General features: G+C 41.8%; 1 protein-coding gene and 1 long non-coding RNA gene across 3 annotated transcripts; one reads left to right on the forward strand and one right to left on the reverse strand.

Annotated features, from left to right (window-relative positions):
* Positions 1-1264: 1264 nt before the first annotated feature.
* LOC113947233 lies at positions 1265-16723 on the forward strand. Of its 2 annotated transcripts, XR_003527661.1 has the most exons (4): positions 1265-4162; positions 4562-4722; positions 10150-11841; positions 16409-16723. It is a non-coding gene; the product is annotated as an uncharacterized LOC113947233 (long non-coding RNA). The 2 variants fall into 2 exon arrangements; XR_003527660.1 differs by lacking the exon at positions 16409-16723 and having other exon boundaries at positions 10150-12243.
* LOC113947231 (neuropeptide Y receptor type 6-like) lies at positions 4653-10185 on the reverse strand. The gene is made up of 4 exons (XM_027643589.1): positions 10081-10185; positions 7840-7916; positions 7718-7749; positions 4653-6732 (listed from the first exon to the last, which is right to left on the reverse strand). The coding sequence occupies exon 4, from the start codon at positions 6712-6714 to the stop codon at positions 5593-5595; it is 1122 nt and encodes a 373-aa protein (XP_027499390.1). The 5' UTR covers positions 6715-6732; positions 7718-7749; positions 7840-7916; positions 10081-10185; the 3' UTR covers positions 4653-5592.
* Positions 16724-19307: the final 2584 nt, after the last annotated feature.

The following is a 19307-nucleotide window of genomic DNA, read 5'->3' on the forward strand; positions in this document are numbered from 1 at the left end:
AGTTACTTGGAGATACTGTTCTGGAGTCTCCTTTCTTGTTTTGATCTACACAAAACTTCTTGAATTTTATTCTTGCTTGGAATTACATCTCATGTGTAAGAAGTCATTGCACTTACCTGAAAAGCAAACAAAACCCAAACACCACCCCCACCCCCAAACTCAACATACTGATGTGGATTAAGCAGCTCCCATTGGACAACTACTTGAGGAAATCTGGGAATATGGTCAGACTACAGTCATGGGATGGCTTTTAATGGTTGTGATGATGGCAAATCCTGAGATGGCTTTGAGGTAGAAATTAAAGCATGGAATCATCTGACACAACTATACCATCCAAGTGATTTTAGTCCCCAAAGTAGTGTTTTTGTAGCTTGTTAACAGAAAAATCTCTTGTCCCGTATTGAGCGTGGGAGAGGCTTGGATGTGCTGGGAAATGTAAGGGTGCCCTGGGAGCCTGTGGAGGTGGAGGCTGTGCAGAGTCACTGCAGAAGTGCCTGGGAAATCTGGGCCTCCCGGAGCCTACTCTGGCACTGTGGCTCCAAATTCATGGAATTGAGCACTGCAGAAGCCTCCAGCCTAACAAAGGAGCTGACAAGGGGGTTTGAGAGATTCTCTTTAGAGGGAATCCAAACTTTGAGAGCTTCCTGTGACTCTCGTAGCCATTCCTGGCTGGAAGAACTAATTCATGGAGCTGTTACAGCCCTGACATCTACACAAATTAACAAGTTTTCCTCACTGGGTCTGAGGGTGAAGTGAATTCTGCTCAGAGAACAGCTCCACACAGGTGCCAATTCCATCACATTATGTAAATAGCCTGTGACTAATGGAGAAGCCTATGAAATGAAATGAAATAAAATAAAAGGCATCAGTCAGTGCATTTGCATGGAAACCAAAGGAACCTTGTTTAAAAATGAGTGATACCAGACAAGATAATTCTAAGGTTGCCATTGTGGAATATTTCTAAGTGTCTTATTAGCATAGAATTGAAAGGACAATTTTTTGTTTATGGAGTCTATCAGGTTCCACTAAGTACATCTGCTGTCCATCTGACCCTTCATTGTGAGGTTTCTCAAAGCTTTGCTATAGATTTGCTCTCCTCTCATTTTGAATTGTTTTTCTGTATCTACTTTTATCTATTTTTCTCTCCCTATTGTCATTTTTTTTTCTCCTCTGCCTTGTACCCCTCAGCTTTTAAATTTTCTCTCTCCTTTCATCAAGCTGGCCATTTAAAATTTTTATTTTCTTGTTTGTCACATACCCTTTTGCTTTTTAATTTTTCGTTGTGTCTTTTATTTTTTATGTCTCTTGGTTCATCCCGACTCTTTAGAGGGTCACCTTGGCGCAGTGGTATCTCTGGAGTGTAATTTGTACCCCTCTGGGTTTGCCAGGGCATCTCTGCAGGTCACCCCTCTTCCTCAGAGCAGTCTTTGTGTCCTCTCCTCCATCTCCTTTGCCTCCAGTGTGTCAGCAGCTCCCTCCTGACATCTGTGCTCTGGTCAAGTCCCCTCCCGAGTGCCTTTGTGCCCTAGAGCTGTGTTTTATCTGCTCTGTGGCCACTCTTTCCACCTGCAGCAGGTTTTGCATTTTTCTTTGACCTCTTGGTGATTCTTGGCCTTTGGGCACATGAGAACTGTCCTACCCCTGTCACAGACAGTACAATTCACCAGGCAGTTTTACACAGGGTGATATTTATTTGTCAGCCGATGGGAGCAATCAAAGTCTTTAGACCACACAGAGCACTGGCACTGCCTTTGTCACAGACAGAATTACAGTCAATAATCAATTGATCTCTCTGCTCAACAGAATCATTTCCACAATGGGTGCCAGTTCCTAAGTATCTAACCCTAGTTATATGTGCTTACAGTTAAACCAATCAACCATAAAATACACAGACAAGTAAGGGTATGTTCATTTACAAGGATGTTTATAAATATGTTAGTCTGGTCTACACAACTCAACCACTTGAACAAAGCTCTGATGCACTTTAAAAAAAAAAAAAAAACAACCCAAGAGTTTGTACATTGGGGTAGCATTTGGGAGTTCAGGTTCCTCCTCTAGTTTTCAATAATTAAATCCATGTTGCTGCTCCCCTGAGGAAACTCACAGTCCTCCAGCTGGGGCTTGATGATCCTTGTGGGTCCCTTCCAACTCAGAATATTCCATGATTCTGTGATCAAGTAACAACTCTCTGGTGAGAAAGGCTGTTAGAATTTTGTCTACTTGCTATATCAATACAAAGAGAGGAAATAAAGTTATCAGCATTACCCAACACAGGGCAACATTTGCCAGTTTAACTTGAGCCACCTTTAGGCATTGCATATTGCAGTTACATACATCACTGTCACACACCATGCTGGAGTCCATGATACTTATGCTTTAAAAACAAGCAACTCTTCTTTGTTCCTATTCCTGTCAAAGTCAGTTCACTCACTGACTTGCCTGGAAATTCACTATCAGGATGCATATGAAGCCACTGGATGTACTGAGAGTCTTCAGGACTGTGAGGATCCTCTGTTCAGTTAACAATGATTTTTATAAATGCAGCATCAAGAAGAGATACTTGATAACTGCTCGGGACAGAAATGGAGCATCAGCACTTGAGTCAAATGAAAGTGAGAGGAAGAAATGAGAAGAAATCAAGGCACAAGTATGATTGTTCACATTTGATTCTGAGGAAGTCACTGCTGGAAATGCTGCCACCTGCTAATGAAGAACCTTCTTATGCCAAGATTCAGACTGGAAGGAAAAATTGATTGCTTAAGTTTGATCAGGATGTCGTGAGCAGACCATTGGTGTTACAAAAAGCAATGGCAATCTTTTTTGTGCCTGTCTGATGCACTGCCCAAGCACTTCTAGGGAGAGACAGTACAGGGAGACCGTCCATCTGCATCACTTAATTTAAACCAGTGTTAATTTTGTGGCTGTGTTTAAACCACTTGGGATGTGATACTAAAACCACCTCTGCTATAAAACTAAGCACACTTGGGTGTGCCTAAGGGATGGGAATGCTGGTATGGGAGCTACTTAGGCCAAGTTCATATGTGGGAACCTCAGCTGAGCCTGATTCAAACTCTAAATACTGTCTGAGACACTTCTGTGAGAACTGAGAGTAATCTGAACTGTTGTGCCAATATTAATAAATTAAACTGTGAATGTCCTGCGCTTGTAGATTGCTTTCAGCATGGGCCCTGAAGCTGTAAACTGTGCTTAAATATGAGGAAGACAGAGAGATCTGTGTTCCAAACTCAAGGAAATCCAGCTGATAGCCCAGCCTTTTGCAGGAATGCCACCAGGATTTGTTAAAATGATCTGTTCAGTGAATGGTTGTCTGGCAGTATTAGGTGACTTTCTGTACAGGCACTGGAATCTCCAAGAAAAGTGAAGTTCCTGAATCAGGTTTGCTCTCACTTAAGCAAGTGCAACGAAGACAGTGCACCATTATTACCTGGAGTCTCACCGATGAGAGAACCAGCTCCATCAGCTCACCCTCACCAAAGCACACACCAGCCCCTCGGGCCGTGCCTGGTGTGGTCACAGTGTCATCGACTGCAAGTTGGTGCTTTTAACTTGGTTAAACACCCATTTGCTGAACAAGCAGATGGTGTGAACCAGCAACGGAGGGAGCCCAGTGATTGAGGGGTGGAGTTAATGGAACTAATTAACACTAAGATACTCTTATCAGTCTGATCATTGGCCTTTATTAGGTATTTATCTGTCTCCAGGTTTCTTTTCAAGGCAGATGTTTAAGTTACGGTTTATACACTCCAGTGCACATGTGTGATATTGGATCTAATTAGAAAAAAAAACTAAATGATGCCAAAACTAATCCATAGCTGTCACTCAGATACTTGATTACTGTGCTGCTAATTCTGCCTTTCTTGCTCCAGTGAGTAGGGCTGACCTTACGACTTCTGTGGGCTCAGGTACTGATGGATTTCAACGAGGTCTTTTTGCTCAGGGTGAATCAGGGGGCACTTAATAATCCAGAGTATCTGCAAGAGCTGGTGAGGCTCCTCTCACAGAGCTGCTCTGATGAGCAGAGTGATGCAGCCAGTCCAAACTGATGCTGCAGCAAGAGAGCCGTGGCCTGAAGGAATCCTTTAAGAACTGCTTGACTATGGAAAATGATGGTCCCTCTCCAAGAGAATTTTATGGCCTTAAGGTAAGTTTCATCACAGCTGAGTCAGCAAGGAGCTCATTGTAATATAAATGTTAATTCTTTTAAGTGAGGCATTGGTAAATTGCTAAAGTTAGGGAATACAATACAAGGAATTTTATGTGCAACTGTTAAAACAAGGGTTTTAAAAAACTCAGAAGAAGAAAGGACTTTAGCAATAGAAGTAATTAATTATATTTCACTTGAACAAGAGGAAGCAAGGTGAGTTTTTGGACTAAATTGTTCTAAGTATTGTATTTAAATACCCAATATAAACTGATTATTTATGTTATCACTGTAGCATGAATGACAAATAAGTCTGGTTATTTTTTTATGGCCACACTGGAAAGTGATTTTTAAAATGATTTAGTCTGAGAAGAGTTGTGTTCAATATTACACCTTTAGGCTTCTGTGCTCTGTGCTACAAAAGAAACTATTTGCAAACACAGCTGGACAGAAATAACCACATCTGCTCAAGTGTGGCCTCGTGCTAGTGCAGAAATGTGGAGAAAGATATTGCTGCAATGAAGATGCAAACCTAATTTTCTACTCAAAGAGAAATCTGGGTAAGTAGCTAAAACAAAATTTACTCTAAATTCATAGTGTTTGTTTGATAATGGAGATTCTAAAAGGTCTATTGTAGGGACCAGTGGTGATGGTAAGAGCAAAAGCAATGATCTGTGCTGGTGGTTTGGAGAATGCAATGCTTTTAGGAGAAATGCTAAATATGTATTTCATCTTGAACAGCAAGAACAATCTCAGTGAAGACATCTTTGCGGCAAATCAAGTTTTCAACTGTTTTAGTGCTCATAAAAAAAAAATAGAATTCCAACTCTAGCCTTTTCCCTTATTAAAATATGATTTCTGGGCTGGACTGGTACTAAAGCAAAACAAACTGCGTGCTGGGGCTGAAAGGAAGGTGGTGGAGGGTTAGGATAAATTCAAGGGCCTTCCTTACAGTGTGAACTGTCTGTAACCTGCAGATTAACCAGGGCTGGGATCAGTGTAGGGCAGGAAAATCAAAAGGCTGTAAAACTGTGAGAAAGGCTGCTGAAGTTAGGAACACCACAGGGTTCAGGGTTTACTTGGGGGAAAGTGGTGTTCAGGGAGGACATTCCATCAATGGCTGAAATGGAAATGATTTTTTGGAGCCAAGGTTGGATGCCAGTGACTTTGAAACTGTGGATTAAAAAAGTAAGATGCTAATACTGTTTATAATTCCTTATTATTGATCTTTATGACTCTTGGAAGTGGTTTATTAGCATTAACACTATCATTAAGTACCTGTTAAGAGTATGCCTATGGAAGCATAATCCTGATTTTGCTGAATTAAATGTAAGAACTTCCTCCAAACTTGATGGTAACATGACCAAGACCTACAGAAAGAGGCCGTCTGCAACAAAACACAAAATTTTGGAAACTGCTGCTGGATTATTTTATATCTCCACATGGGGATTATTTAATTTCAGAGACCCCTTAGATGCATCAGTTGGCAGATTTGAAAGGGCAATATTTTCATATTCCTCCTGTGATGCTGAGCATCTGCAGTGGTGAGCTAATACCATCAAATCCTTCTGAAAGTTCCTGTTCAGAAATCCATAGAAGATGGGGTTGATACACGTTGAGATCATGGCCACGAGGTGGCAGATGGTAAATGCCAGGTTGTGATTGCAGCTCATTAGCGCCTCGTAGTTCCAGTCAAAAACCACATTGAATATATTGAGAGGCAGCCAGCAAGCTGCAAAAGTCACAACAATTGATACCAGCATCATATTAATCCTTTTGCTTTCACTCAGCCTGCTCTCGTTCTCTCTCATCCTGTCTATTTTAAAGCGTCTCCTTCGAAGACATACAAATATCCTGAGGTAGCAGATAAAAATAAACCCCAGTGGGAAGCAGTACTGGAAAACCAGCAGGCTGGTGGTGAAAATCAGTCTCTCTGTAAGAGATGGCCATGCTTCGATGCAAGCAACCTTGTTCTTGTAGAAATCACTGTGGAAAGACAGGTGTTTGAAGGGCTCATCTGTTAATTGGTGAAATATTAAAAAAGGAAGGGATATCACGAGGGAAAGCGCCCAGATGAGAAGAATCCCCCAGTAAGCATGTGAAATATTAGGCTTCCAGCCACGTGGGTTCACAATTAACTGGTACCTCTCAACAGCAATGAGTACAAGTGAGAAAATGGAGACTGAGACAGATAAACTTTGTACGAAAGAACCCATTTTACACATTGCTTCCCCAAATATCCAGTGGTCCATTAAGGTGTATGCAACTGTGACAGGAATACACATGATACAGATCAAGACATCTGATAAAGAGAGGTTGGCAATCAAAATGTTGGTAACATTTTGAGCTTCTTTCCGTCTCTTTATTATAATAATCAAGCAAAGATTTCCAAAAAGCCCCACCACTAAAACTAACGTGTAAGCTGTGATAAGCAAGAACTCTGCAAGGAAGGAAAGCTGGCATGTGTCAAAGTTCAAAAACTGAGAAAAGCTAAAGTTAGAGATAGTTTGATTGGATAGGATCTCACTGGGGTGCTGAATGGCTTTATCCATCGTGAGGCATCTCCCAACCTATGGACAAAACCTTGTGTTATTTAGAATATACTTGGTATGGAGCTTTTCAAAGTCGTGAGTACTGTGGGTCTGTCATTGCAGTTGGTGTCCTTAAGGTTTTGAGCAAATCTGATTAATTACAGTACTGGCAAAGTGAGTGGTTATTAGTGGGGTTATGTATATCTGTGGATGGAGGTGGATGTCACCTTTCTGAGGTTCTGCTCTGACACTGAGCTGGGACTGTGGTGATAGCAGCTCTGGTTAAACTTGTATGGGCATTTTCATACAAATCCTCTTCCAGCAACTGTGGATAAAGTTTGATTTTCGGAATGAAATATTTTAAGATCTGTCTCTGCTGAAGATTTAGCAAGGTTAATGAATTCCAAGGAGGATAATTAGTTGCTTTTGTATTATCAGAAAAGAAGAACTGGGTCCTGCCATCGCATTGCTAGCTTAGACATCACACTTATATTTTCTTTAGAACTACAAAGCAATGTGAGCTAATACACCAAATCCTCCTGAACTGATCAAAATTATGTATGCTTGAGCTCAAGTGGTATTCAACACCTCTGTGAATGATATTTTTAAGGCAGTTTCCTGTTCTACTGATGCACTGAAGGTAGCAAGGCCTTTTTCCTCAACTTAACTTGAGAAAAATGTAAACCAAACACAGATCAAATTGTAGTTGTACACACAATTATTTCTCTGTCAGGAGTTATCAAGGGTTGTTTCATTTCCCTATGCACTTTTCATTGTTGTACAAGTTTGACAAATGATGTCCTTACATTTTTTTGTGGTTAAATGCAACATGTACTCAAGAGACACAGAGTTGATTTTTCTTTCAGCTCCAACTTAAACAGGTGTCAAGCAAAAAAATCTGATATTAGCACAGTTCTTTTGTTATAAAATTAATATTATTGAGAAGAATTAAGTTCAGCAGAATATCTTGGTCGAGTTGAATTTATCACCAAGTGAAAAAGTTAATCTTAAATTAAAGGCTCACCAGCTTTCTGGTCAGAAAGAGGTTATTTCAACCTGGGAAAGGAAAAAAGAAGGATGAAAACAGTTACTTTTAAAATAGGTATGTTCTACACATATACCTTTCAAAACTCAGCTTTAACTCACCTTAATTCCTTTTTGAAGTTATTGGAAAACTATCTGGAAGGAGATAATTCTTCACTCCTAGTAATAGTGTGGAGAGCCTGTGGAGAAAGGAGAATGAAGAAGCAGTGGGAAGTTAAAGAGGATGCACAAAAAGAAGGGTTAGGTGGATGTTTTATTGTTACTAGAAATAATTTGCTTATGTGTAGAAGATTTGTCAACCTTGTCATAGAAATGATTGTCATTATCTAATCACTAAGGTATAAAAAAAAAAGTTTTGCTTGTGTGCACAAGATTAAACACCAAATCCAGGGTTAAAATGGGAATGATTCTGTAGCTGCTTGCCCCCAGACACTCAAAGAATATTCCAGCCACTGTTCTATCCTGGACTGCTTTATCCTGATACTTCTGCTTGATGTAAGTTTGGATGCTTCAAATTAAGATTAAAAAAAAAAAAAACAAACCCAAACCCAAACAAAAGACAACACAACCCTTTGGAGCATCTATTGCCACTCTCATCCTGATTAAAATATCCCTTTCAACCAGCATACTCCTGTTGGAGTGGGAAGTGGCTGTAGATTTACGTGACTCTATGTGGCCCTGATGTTCCAAATATGACTTAATTTGTGGTCAGGGCTGGCATTAAGCCCTGTAGTCCCCCTAAATAATGCACCTGGCTTGGTTGCAGCTATATTGAGAGAATGGCATGGAAACCTGCACAATCATTCTGCAAAAGCCATTCAAATCTGGTGGCTCAGATAGATTTTGTAGTCCCTTGCAGGTGTCCCTGCTCCAGCAGGGCAAGAACAAGAGCTGGGTACCCGACTGTGTGTGCTCCAGCCTCCAAAAACTCTTCTCCTAACGAGTCCAGGAGCAGGGACAGGATTGTGGATCAAGCACAGTCACACCCAGTGGCTGGGCAACAGCCCCTCTTTCCTGGAGTGCACTGCAAACCACTTTTCCCTGGAGCAGCACTAATTGCCTGGCTGGATTTGTCTCACTGAGGGATGAACGTGCTGGGAGAGCAAGAGGCAGTAAATGGTACATTTACCACCAACAGTGGCAGCTGTTGCCCCGATGAGCTTTGCTGCCACTGGAGAAGTGTGAGGGTCCAAAGTCTGGCTGCTTTGCCCCCAGGGTGATCCTTCTCTTTGCACTGCCTGTGGTGGTCACCTGGATCTGAGCCCTGGCCCTTGAGAAGAGGTCAGGTGTCAGCAGGGGAGCTGGCCTGGGAGCACATCCCTTCAGAGACAACCTCTGCTCTTCCCTGCTTTTTATGTGAGCAGGAGAAGCTGTGGGGGCTCAAAGGCCATGAGGCTGAGCCAAGTTCGTAATATTTTATGCACTATTTGCTAAGCTTGCTTATTTATCCATGGTTGCACCACACAGTTTGATAGCAAGTGCTGAATGTCCTCTCCCAAGGATTCAGGGTGGCTGGTAGGGCTTCCTTGGCATTTGGGAAAAGTCTCTGTACTGACCTAATCAGTTCTCTCACTACATCTGTTTTAGGCACACTCTCCATCTGCACTGCTCTTTTCTCAGGAAAAAGTGTAATTACTTTTCACTGTTTGGTTTGTGCTGGGAGTTAAAAAGTGCAGTACCTGCCATTCTGCAAGGCAATTTAAACATTTCCTTGGCAATAAAACCATTACACCTGTCTTGTTAAACAACTGGAGTATTCATAGGTTTAAAAAAATAAGTTACTCTAATACTTACTGAATGTTGAACTATATTGTAATAAATACTGGCATTTTTAAAGCTAAAAAATGTTAGAGAATGTGGAATCAGTGTCCTTGAACCACAGCTACAGCTGATATCAGAATTGAAGCATTAAATAGAAAGAACTAATTACTTCAACCTCTAATTCATGCATTTAGAAAAAGATTCTCTACAACAGTGAGAATTTAACACTATAAACTGTTAGAGACCCCTCAGCCTGGTTGTTTCATTCCTCTGTCTAAAGAAACATCACTGAAACGTTCCTAAGTAAAAGAAAGGTCTAAAATAAAATGAGTTTTAAAAAGGCTTTCTTTCCTAAGTATTTGCTTACCTGTGATAAAGATGAATAGTCCCATCCCTTCAAGGTAACCAGTAAATGTTTCAATTACAAAAATTGTTAATTAAGTTCCAAAGTATTGCACAGACAACATGTGGAGGAAATTTCCCATTCAATTTTAAATATAGGAGGTACAAAAGAAAATAATGCTTTAAAAGACATATTTCAGTAACTTTTGCCACAGTTTTACAGATTTTCTGACTTCTTACCTGCTGAAAAATTCAAGTCATATCCACACTGCCTTTACCAATTTTCCTCTTCCCTTTTTGTGCTTACAGAGGCAGCAAAAACATCTTCTTTGTGTACCACAGAATCCGGAGCAAAGCCATCTGCTGCTAAAGCAATACTTAAACTCCCCCTTCCTCTCTTCCTGAAACAAACCACAGATCCACAATTTCCAAGTGTGCTGAATCCACCAGGCTGCAGGAAGGCTGCTGAGGAATAAAACAAGCTCTGGAATCCAAGAAGAGGCGAACAGCAGTGAGCAGGGAGGAGGAAGGACCAGTAGTCATGGGGATGGATTTTCCTCCACTGTGCAGTTTCCCTCCACCTTGTCAAACACCTTATCTTGCAATTTCATTCTCAATTATTTAATCTGTTCTGTAGTACAAATGTTTTCCCTATGTTGGATTTCATATATAAATATCTGCAGATGGCATATTGCTTTCTGAACTGATATGACTGTACATTAACCTGCTTGGAAAGAGCATGCACACCCTATTAAGTGTATCATTGGCCTTATTGCAATTAAGATAATGAGATTTTCACTACAAATTGATATTTTAGCTTATACTCCACAGATATAAAAATATTCCTGAAAAGCAAAGCATGGCACATTGCATTAGCACATGGTGAAAAGGGGCATTATTTTTATTATTGTTTTTTCAGTAAAAGTTCATATATTTTGTAGTCACTTATTTACAAATATTAGTATTTAATTCAGTGTTTCCCTACTAAATATTTAGAGTGGACATTTATGGGATAGGAAAGGAACTGTTTTTCTTAGGATGTGATAAGTTGCTGTATAAAGTCTTGAATTAGTACCTGGCTCCACTTAAGCCCTAATATCTCAATCTGGGTTTTTTTTGAGAGAATGATTTTTGAAAAGCAGTAGTAGGATTGTTGGGATGAGCAATACTGATGAAATTGCTGTTTAGAACTAATTACCTGGAAATATTGTTGGTTGTCAAGCTACTATATTTGCAGAAACTAGAGGTGGGGTGGAGGGAGCCTCTGTCATCCCCAGACAAACCTCCTGCTTCTCATATATTTCTATCTATCCATGATGTGTTTGTCCAGCCTGTTTTTTAACCATCTCTGGTAATCCTACATTAGGTACTTAAGAGCCTAATTTACTGTTAGGAAGATTCCTTAATACCTCCCCCTAAAACTTCCTTCTCTTTAGTTTAGCCCATTGCTTTTTATTCCAGGTGTGGTCTGGCAATTCTGACATTTTAACCAAAAATGCTACAATCAAGCAATGTGAATATACTTTTCTAAAGCATTTCTAGAACTTGCTGCTTTTGGTTATGTCAAAAATACTACAAAAACAGAGCTTTGCCAAAGTACTTTAGAAATTCTGCTTCTGGTTGTACTGTAACCCAAGGAAGTGAATCAGGACTTGAACATGCAGTGTGCAAGATAGGCGTCAGAACAAGCCATAAAAATGCATTATGTGTTTATAAAGGGAATAAGTCAACAAAATTAAAAGATGTTCTGATTCTATTTAAAAATTTCAAAGGTCAATTTGCTTATTGACATACGCCTCTGTTTCCAATATAACTCTGCGCAGTCCTTCATCTGCGGAAAAACTGGAGTGTTTAAAGTGGGATCCTCGGTTTTATGGTCACATCAACCTGCTGCCTGGTGTGGATTTAATTGTGCTGTAAGCTGTTGTGAGTTAGATCACATCCAGCATCAGAGGCCTGTGGGTGCAGCTGCTCCTGGTGTGTTCAAGCCTGATGTCAAAGGTGTGTATGCTGAGTGGGACCTATGGCTGTGTAGGAGGGATCGTGGTACATTGTTTTCTGTCAAATGCTGGAGTGTCTGTTTGCAAAACAGGTTAATGGATACCAGAATCATGTTTGCTTTTTATCAATGATCATGTTGTTTCTAAAGTGCTCAGTATTAAGTGATGGGTGAAGCGCCATAACAGACAGTTTTTTAAAGTCTAAGTTTGTAGTAATTTCTGTTGCACTGACAACAACGCGTTGGTGAAAAATTCTCTGGCATGTCAGTCCTTCGAGTTCTCCTCTTGCTTTGGCATTTACATGATTCCTTGCCCAGCAGGAATCTTGGCTGGTGGTTGATCACTCTAAACTTTTGCTGTTGCTTAGTTGCTTCTCTCATGTAGCTGTGCAGAAGTGCCTATTATTCCTGGTGCAGTCCCTTTTTCAGAAAGCAAGATTTAGTACAGATGTGGAATTTCTCAGCTTCCCAGGTGAAAGAGTTCTTTAACAGCAGATCAGCCAAGAGCTGGTTCAGTGACCTGTAACATCTCTGAAGGGTCATAGAATCACAGAGTGTTAAGGGTTCTATCCCTTAAAGATCACCCAGTTCCACCCCCTGCCATGGGCAGGGACACCTTCCACTAGCCCAGGTTCCTCCAACCTGGCCTTGGACACTTCCAGGGATGGGGCAGCCACAGCTTCTCTGGGCAACCTGTGCCAGAGCCTTACCACCCTCACAGGGAAGAATTCCTTCCCAATATCCCATCTAACCCTTCCCTCTGTCAGTGTGAAGCCATTCCCTCTCATCCTGTCCCTCCAGGCCCTTGTCCAAAGTCCCTGTCCAGCTCTCCTGGAGCTCCTTTAGGCAGCGGAAGGGGCTCCAAGGTCTCCCCAGAGCCTTCTCTTCTCCAGGCTGAACACCCCCAGCTCTCCCAGCCTGGCTCCATAGTAGAGCTACTTGGAGCATCCAGCTTTTGGAGCATCTTCATGGCCTCATCTGGACTCACTCCAACAAGTCCACGTAGTTCTTACCTCGGGAGCTCCAGAGCTGGAGGCAGCACTGCAGGGGAGGGTCTCAGAGGGGCAGAATCCCCTCCCTCACTGGGCTGCAAACACATTCCCAGCTCGCGTTGAGCTTCTTGTCAACCAACACCCCCAAGTCTTTCTCCTGGAATATTTTCTCCTAATAAGCACTATTCTTTATAGCACTTCAAAGAGACCTAGAAAAATAAACAAGAATAATTGGAAATCTCCTGTGTTAGTGTCAGATGTGCCAGTTAATGCCAGGAAAGTAAGATAATGTGCTCTGATGGAGGAAAAACACAGTCCCTGCACATTTCCCTGTTTTGTGGAGAGATCAACACCCTGCTAAGGGATCTTCAGTAAATAGCTTCTAATGTGACCAAACCAGCAACATCTGAATATTAGCTAAGTATGCACTGTCATTTTTTCCCCAATTATGTGTATGTGTAAGTTTGAGCACTGCTCCATGATTCAGAATTTTTTTCCTAATTGGAAAAAAAATTATCACAAAAATCACTCATGTTCACTACCTGGAGTTTAGGTTTCACTCCATTATACTGCATAGCTCTAGAGGACTGCTTTGCAACATCCTCATTCTGATTCTTAATTCTGATTCTCAATTAGCTCATGCCTAGAATGAAAAGTCAACTGTTTGAAAATCTGATTTAACTATAAATGAGTTACTTATAATGGCATATTCATTTTTAAAATTATGTCATGCCACGAACTGTTGGCTAATTTCTGGACCTTATTCAGTTGGCACAGAGATGGAGATGGATATACTCCCTGGTTGGAAGGTTAGCATCTTGATTTTTTGGGTCAGCCAAGTCACTGTTCTCACTGAAAAAGAGATAAGATATGTGAGTAATTGTAATAGGAGTGTGACTGTGTTAATTCATATTTTATAATAGATTCCACTTTCCAAATCCTGATTAAATTCTTTGTATCTTTCCAGAACTTCTCCAGCTGATTTTTACCCAAAGTGATCTCTGCCAAAAAATGAATTATTTCAATAGCTCACAGACTTGGGAGGAATATGATAAAGTGTATCTCTGGTTTGTTTTTTCCCCATTCTACAGTCTTTTTATAACAACACTGTGAGCACCAAACCCTGCTGTTCTCATGCCATGACATCTTTCAGTGTCCTAATTGTTAATTAAGAAATACTTATATAATCAAAAGGTTTTTCCCGTTAATCTGTTTCAATTTTCCAGCATGTTTCAAACTGTAATAGCAGTTTTGATTTTGTGAATTCAAAATATGAATTCTAGATTGCTATTTTGTGCCTAGGAAGGCTCACTTCCCACCACCTCATTTTAAAATTTCTTGAATAGCACGGATGTCTTACAGCTAATTCCAGGCAGGTACTTACTGAGCTTCATGGCACAACTCTGCCTGCTGTGTTCAAACAAAGCTAAATGTCAGTCATGCAAAAGCTCCACAAAACCACCCTACAGAGGTTCTGTGGAATGAGAAATAGATGGAGGCTAGGAATAGCTAAGGGAAAAAAATAAAAAGCAAGTAGATTTTAATTCAACTGGAAAATACATAATGAAAGATTTGCAGATGAGAAAGATCAGAGCGTGGCCGAGATTGCTGCTGGCTCCAGGTCTTCCCTTGGCAAAACTTATGATCCTGGACTAAGATACAGTGAAAGATCTCCCCTCTCACATCTGTCACAGCATTGCTCTGTTCTTTGATCCCTCACAAGAACCTTGACTTTTCAGACCATATTTTGCTGCCTTACTTTCATCCTATCACTTCAAATTATGACCAGCTTTTATATAAAATTTTAGGAAAGGGAAGAAAGGAAATCAAGCATCATTACAGAAGAGTGAAAAGATGAAAGAGGGAAAGAGAAATTGAACTTCAGAGGCAAGAGGAGGGAGGGCAGGATTTAAGGAAAAATATAATGTAAGTCCAAAGAAAAGGATGCAAATTCAATTCTCCGATGACTTCCCACTTCACCCTTCACAAAGGTGTGTTTCTCTCTTCAGCAAACTCCCCTTACAAAGAGCTCAGGGAAGATTTTGTTCAGTAGATCAACTTTGATACCACTTACTGAAGAAATAGTTCCTGTGGGTTACTCTGTAGTTACCTTTTTATCTGTAGATATCTTATTTTGCATTAAGCAGATACAAGAGAGGGGAGTGTTTTATTCCCCATCAGAATTCACACAGGGCAGATATTTTTATCCTGAGGAGTGTCATGTTCAAACTTTAGGGAGACAAAGGACTATCCAGTTCCCTCTCAGTGCTTTTTAATCAGTCTTTTTCAACAAAAAACCCCTCTCCCAAACAGTGCTAATTCATTAGTCTCCAAAATAAGATCACAGGTTTGATGTTCATGCAGATTAAAGTAAAAACAGCTGAACAGATAAACCTTTGATAAAAAAGGCAAGAGCTCTCTCAAAACCAGCTGTAGATCTTCCACAAGTTTTCACACCTGTAGCTAAACCAAGGTGGGAGGATGGGGAAGCTTCAGGTGCTGCTGGATGTTTTACCCAAAATGTCTTCTTATGACCTGCACAATTACTCTCTGCCTGAGGTGTTGGTTTGGCTAAGAGTGGGACTTCCAAAAGTCTAATAATATCTCTTTGAAATGATGAGATTAAAAACCCTTGCCTGAATGTGTGAAGATCTCAGAGTGATGTGGGAAATTATCGTTGAATCTCCCATATTCCCAACTGTTCCCACCTATGCACAGTTAGAAAAACCTGGGTGAAGTGTGGCTAAGATGGTGTTGTTATATCCAGTGCAGAACTAATTCAGCAAACTGCCTGCAAGAAGGATTCCTGTGGGCTTCAAAATACTTTCTGCCTACTGAAAGGTAAAACCAGACCTAAGTTTAGAGGACTGCACTATACTAAAAACCATACTTAAACTCATTAGAAATACAAGTGATATACTTAAATTGTTCTATATCAGTGTGGTTGGCTTCCAGAGTCAACAGGTGTTGATTCATTTTTTTTTTAAAACAAAGATGTTGAAACAAGTTAAAAGAATATGATTTTGTGTTTATATGAAGGTTTAGATAAAATATTTATAAGAGCTACTTGTGACTAATGTTCTTCTGTTGCCCCTCATGCTCTTTTCCAAAACTTCATTGTTCCTTTTCTGTCTTGGCAGTTTGGACTCATTGAAGAGCAGAACGAGTGTATGTTTCTTTACTGACAAAAATTGATATAAACAATTCCTTAATAACTTATTTTGTATTATCTTTTACTCAGAATATATAGCAGCATAGGAAGCCTAGTGCTGGAAAGGGACTGTTCAGATGTCTTTTTTATGATCTCTTAAGCAGTGATGCCCTCCTGTGGACTCTAGACAGTATGATTTCTACTGGAATAACTGGAAAGTTATATGCATGAAAACGATGTGGTTTCTTTCTAACCCTCTAATTAAGGACACGCTAAAATATCCTATGATGACATTTAACATAGGGCATTATTTGGCCAGTGCTTCTGGTTTGAGAAATACATTTCCTTCAGGCGGATGACACCTGAAAAAGTGCCTAAATTTAGAAACTTCATGTGCTTATACAATGATTTTTATTTATTCTATAGGTTGCTATCAGAGTTGAAACAATGTTTTGCTGCAACTGCCCTGTCAGAAGGGAAAGAGTACGTATTTCTTTTGCATGGTGCTTTCCTAGGAATTTTTAAACACATAGGAGAGGGTTATGCATTTACTCATTTACAATTAGAAACAGGTCAAAGGTGTGGTGGAAAAGGGTATTTCAGGAGCAGGGAAAGCCACCTAATTCATAGGAATGTGTACAACAAGTGCCTGGCTGCACAGATCAGGTGACTGGATGCCTCACCAGGCATGAATCCGACAGGAATTGCAGAGGTCCAGCTGGAATCTCTGCAGCAGCTCAGATGACTTGGGAGGTATGAAAGTCTGGGAGACTCAGAAGAAACTGATGCTCAGCTGTCTAGGAAACCTCCTTCCCCAGGGCCACAGAAGGACACCAGGTCAAGTGAAGTTTGGCCTTTCTGTAGTATCAGAGGAGACATTTTCACCTGCAAGTGATGGGAATGTTTGTCTGAAAGGCGTTTTCCTTTCATTAATCAACTGAGTCAGAAGTGCAAACGAAGAGGAAGAATTTGGGCTACACTTGAGTTGTGTCAGCGACTTATTTTTCCTACTGATTTACTCACATCTTAAAGACCCTCATGTCCTCCTCCTGATGCAAGCAGTGACTCCTTTCTTTGATCTCTTCCTTGGCCTACTTGTCTGTCTTGTTCTCAGGCAGAGAAAGTGAGCTGCAAACAAGCCTTCTCTCTCTTTGTTATCCATTGAGGCCACGAGAAGCTCCTCTTAAATTTTCTTCCTTTTTGCTGTAAATTATTATGGGTCTGTAAAACTCTCATGGATTATTTTCTACATGAAACATATTAATTTTCCTGGCAAAGGGCCACACAGTTTTTACAATAACTAGTAGGCAAAATATAGTTTTGTGTTTCCTGTAATTGTGTGGAGCTTGCAGACGGCCTCTGGGAATATATCCTGATAGAGTAGGATATATTTGTTTATTTTTAAACCACAAACACTTCAGTGACACTACGAGCATATTCTCTTTTCTACCAGATAAAATGATTGTGTCTGTTCATGCATTGAGATAAATGGATTTAAACATGTGACATCATGTTCAGCCTCTCTGGACTTCCTCTGGGGCTGTGGTTAACCAACCTTCCAGCACAGTCAGTGTTACACTTGTGTCTGCCAGCGTCCAAGGGAGCATTTCCAATTCATCTCTGTCAGGGGGATGCTGCAGTTCTGCTTCCTTCCTCCTGCCAGCACCAGCAGATCATGCAAAAAAACCCCAAACTGTTTCAGAAAGCTGAGGCAGCTGAAAACTTAAGTTCTTTTTCGTGATAAAATTATTTTTGGCTGTCTCAGTTCTCTTAAGTGCATTGCTGTGTGTTTGCACAAGCATCGAGGCTGGCACATGGGAAAAGGCAGGATTCCAGGGCTGGAGCGAAGCAATCCCAGAGCATATCAGCTCAGACAACTGTGGAATTCCATCCTGACACGGTGCCCAGTGCAAAACTGTAACGGTGGGTGAATTGAACCGCACTGTGAACTGACCTTCAAGGAAAGAACATTTCACTGCAAAAGCCATTCTTAGCTCCTGGGTAATTTTTAACATAAACCCCAGTGGCTGTAAGACAAAAAAAAAAAAAAAATCTCCCGTCTCTGGTGAAAAATTCACTAAATTTGAAAGTAGTGCTGCAGTCTTCATGCTGGCAATGTTTAAGGTACTATTAAAGAAAAAAAAAAGAAAAAAGGAAAAGGAAATTGATCTCACTATTAGTCATTTCATAGGGTTCACATACCCTTGAACTCTAATTATTTCTTTGAGAAAATACTGCCTTTTCAGAGATTTAAGGATGAGGAGGCAGTGATAGAGTTGGAAAAAAGATTGGGAAACGGGGGAGGAAACAGTAGCCGGAAAAGTAAGAAGGAATCACTGAGTCGTTTAGGCTGGAAAAGCCTTCCGAGCTCATCGAGTCCCACCGTTCCCCCAGCGCTGCCAAGGCCACCACTATAACCCATGTCCCGAGGTGCCACAGCCACACCTCTGTTAAATCTCTCCAGGGACGGTGACTCCTGGGCAGCTGGACAGTTTTCTGTGAAGAATTCTTTCCTGATATCCAGTCCCACTCTCCCCTGGCACAGCTTTGAGGCTGTTTCCTCTCATCCCGTCCCTTGTTCCCTGGGAGCAGAGCCCGACCCCTCCCAGCTCCCCCCTCCTGTCAGGGGGTTGCAGAGCCAGAAGGTCCCCCCTGAGCCTCCTTTTCTCCAGGATGAGCCCCCCCAGCTCCCTCAGCCCCTCCTGCTGCTCCAGCCCCTTCCCAGCTCCGTTCCCTTCCCGGGACACGCTCCGACCCCTCAATGTCCTTCTGAGAAAACAGACCGGGCAGTTGGGAGTGTGTTGAAAAGGGATGGATGGACACAAAGGTGGGAAGAGCCACCGCTAAGAGGGAGCAAACGGGAAGCGGACGGACCGGAGCGGGTAAACCCCAGAGGAGGGGAGTGAGGAACTCGCTGTTCGCGATGCCCTGAGGGGGAGGCGAGGGGCACACACACAGCAGAGCCCGGTGGGGCTGTGCCCGCGGGTCCGGGAGTGTCGGTGTCCAAAGGGGGGGTCTTAGGAGGAGAGACCAGGTTCTGCTCGGGGGTGCCGAGCAATGGGACGCGAGACAACGGGCAGAAACTGATGCACAGAAAGGGCCACCTGAACATGAGGCAGAACCTTCCGGTGCAGTGACCGCGCACAGACTGCCCAGAGAGGGTACGGGTTCTCCCCAGAACCGCGAGGACGCCGTGCAGCGCGATGTGCTCCGGGGTGACCCCGGCGGTGCCCGCCCCCCCTGCCCCGCCCGGGGCTCCGTGAGGGGCCGGGCGGGTCCCCCCTCAGGGCTCCCAACGGTCCCCGCGTTCAAACGCTCCCGCGCG

The sequence above is a fragment of the Corapipo altera genome, unplaced genomic scaffold, assembly GCF_003945725.1.
Source record: "Corapipo altera isolate COAL_440 unplaced genomic scaffold, ASM394572v1 75, whole genome shotgun sequence".
Taxonomy (NCBI): Eukaryota; Metazoa; Chordata; class Aves; order Passeriformes; family Pipridae; genus Corapipo; species Corapipo altera.

Coding starts and splice junctions, on each gene's coding strand:
- LOC113947231 (XM_027643589.1), bottom strand. CDS start 6,714: ATGGATAAAGCCATTCAGCACCCCAGTGAGATCCTATCCAATCAAACT.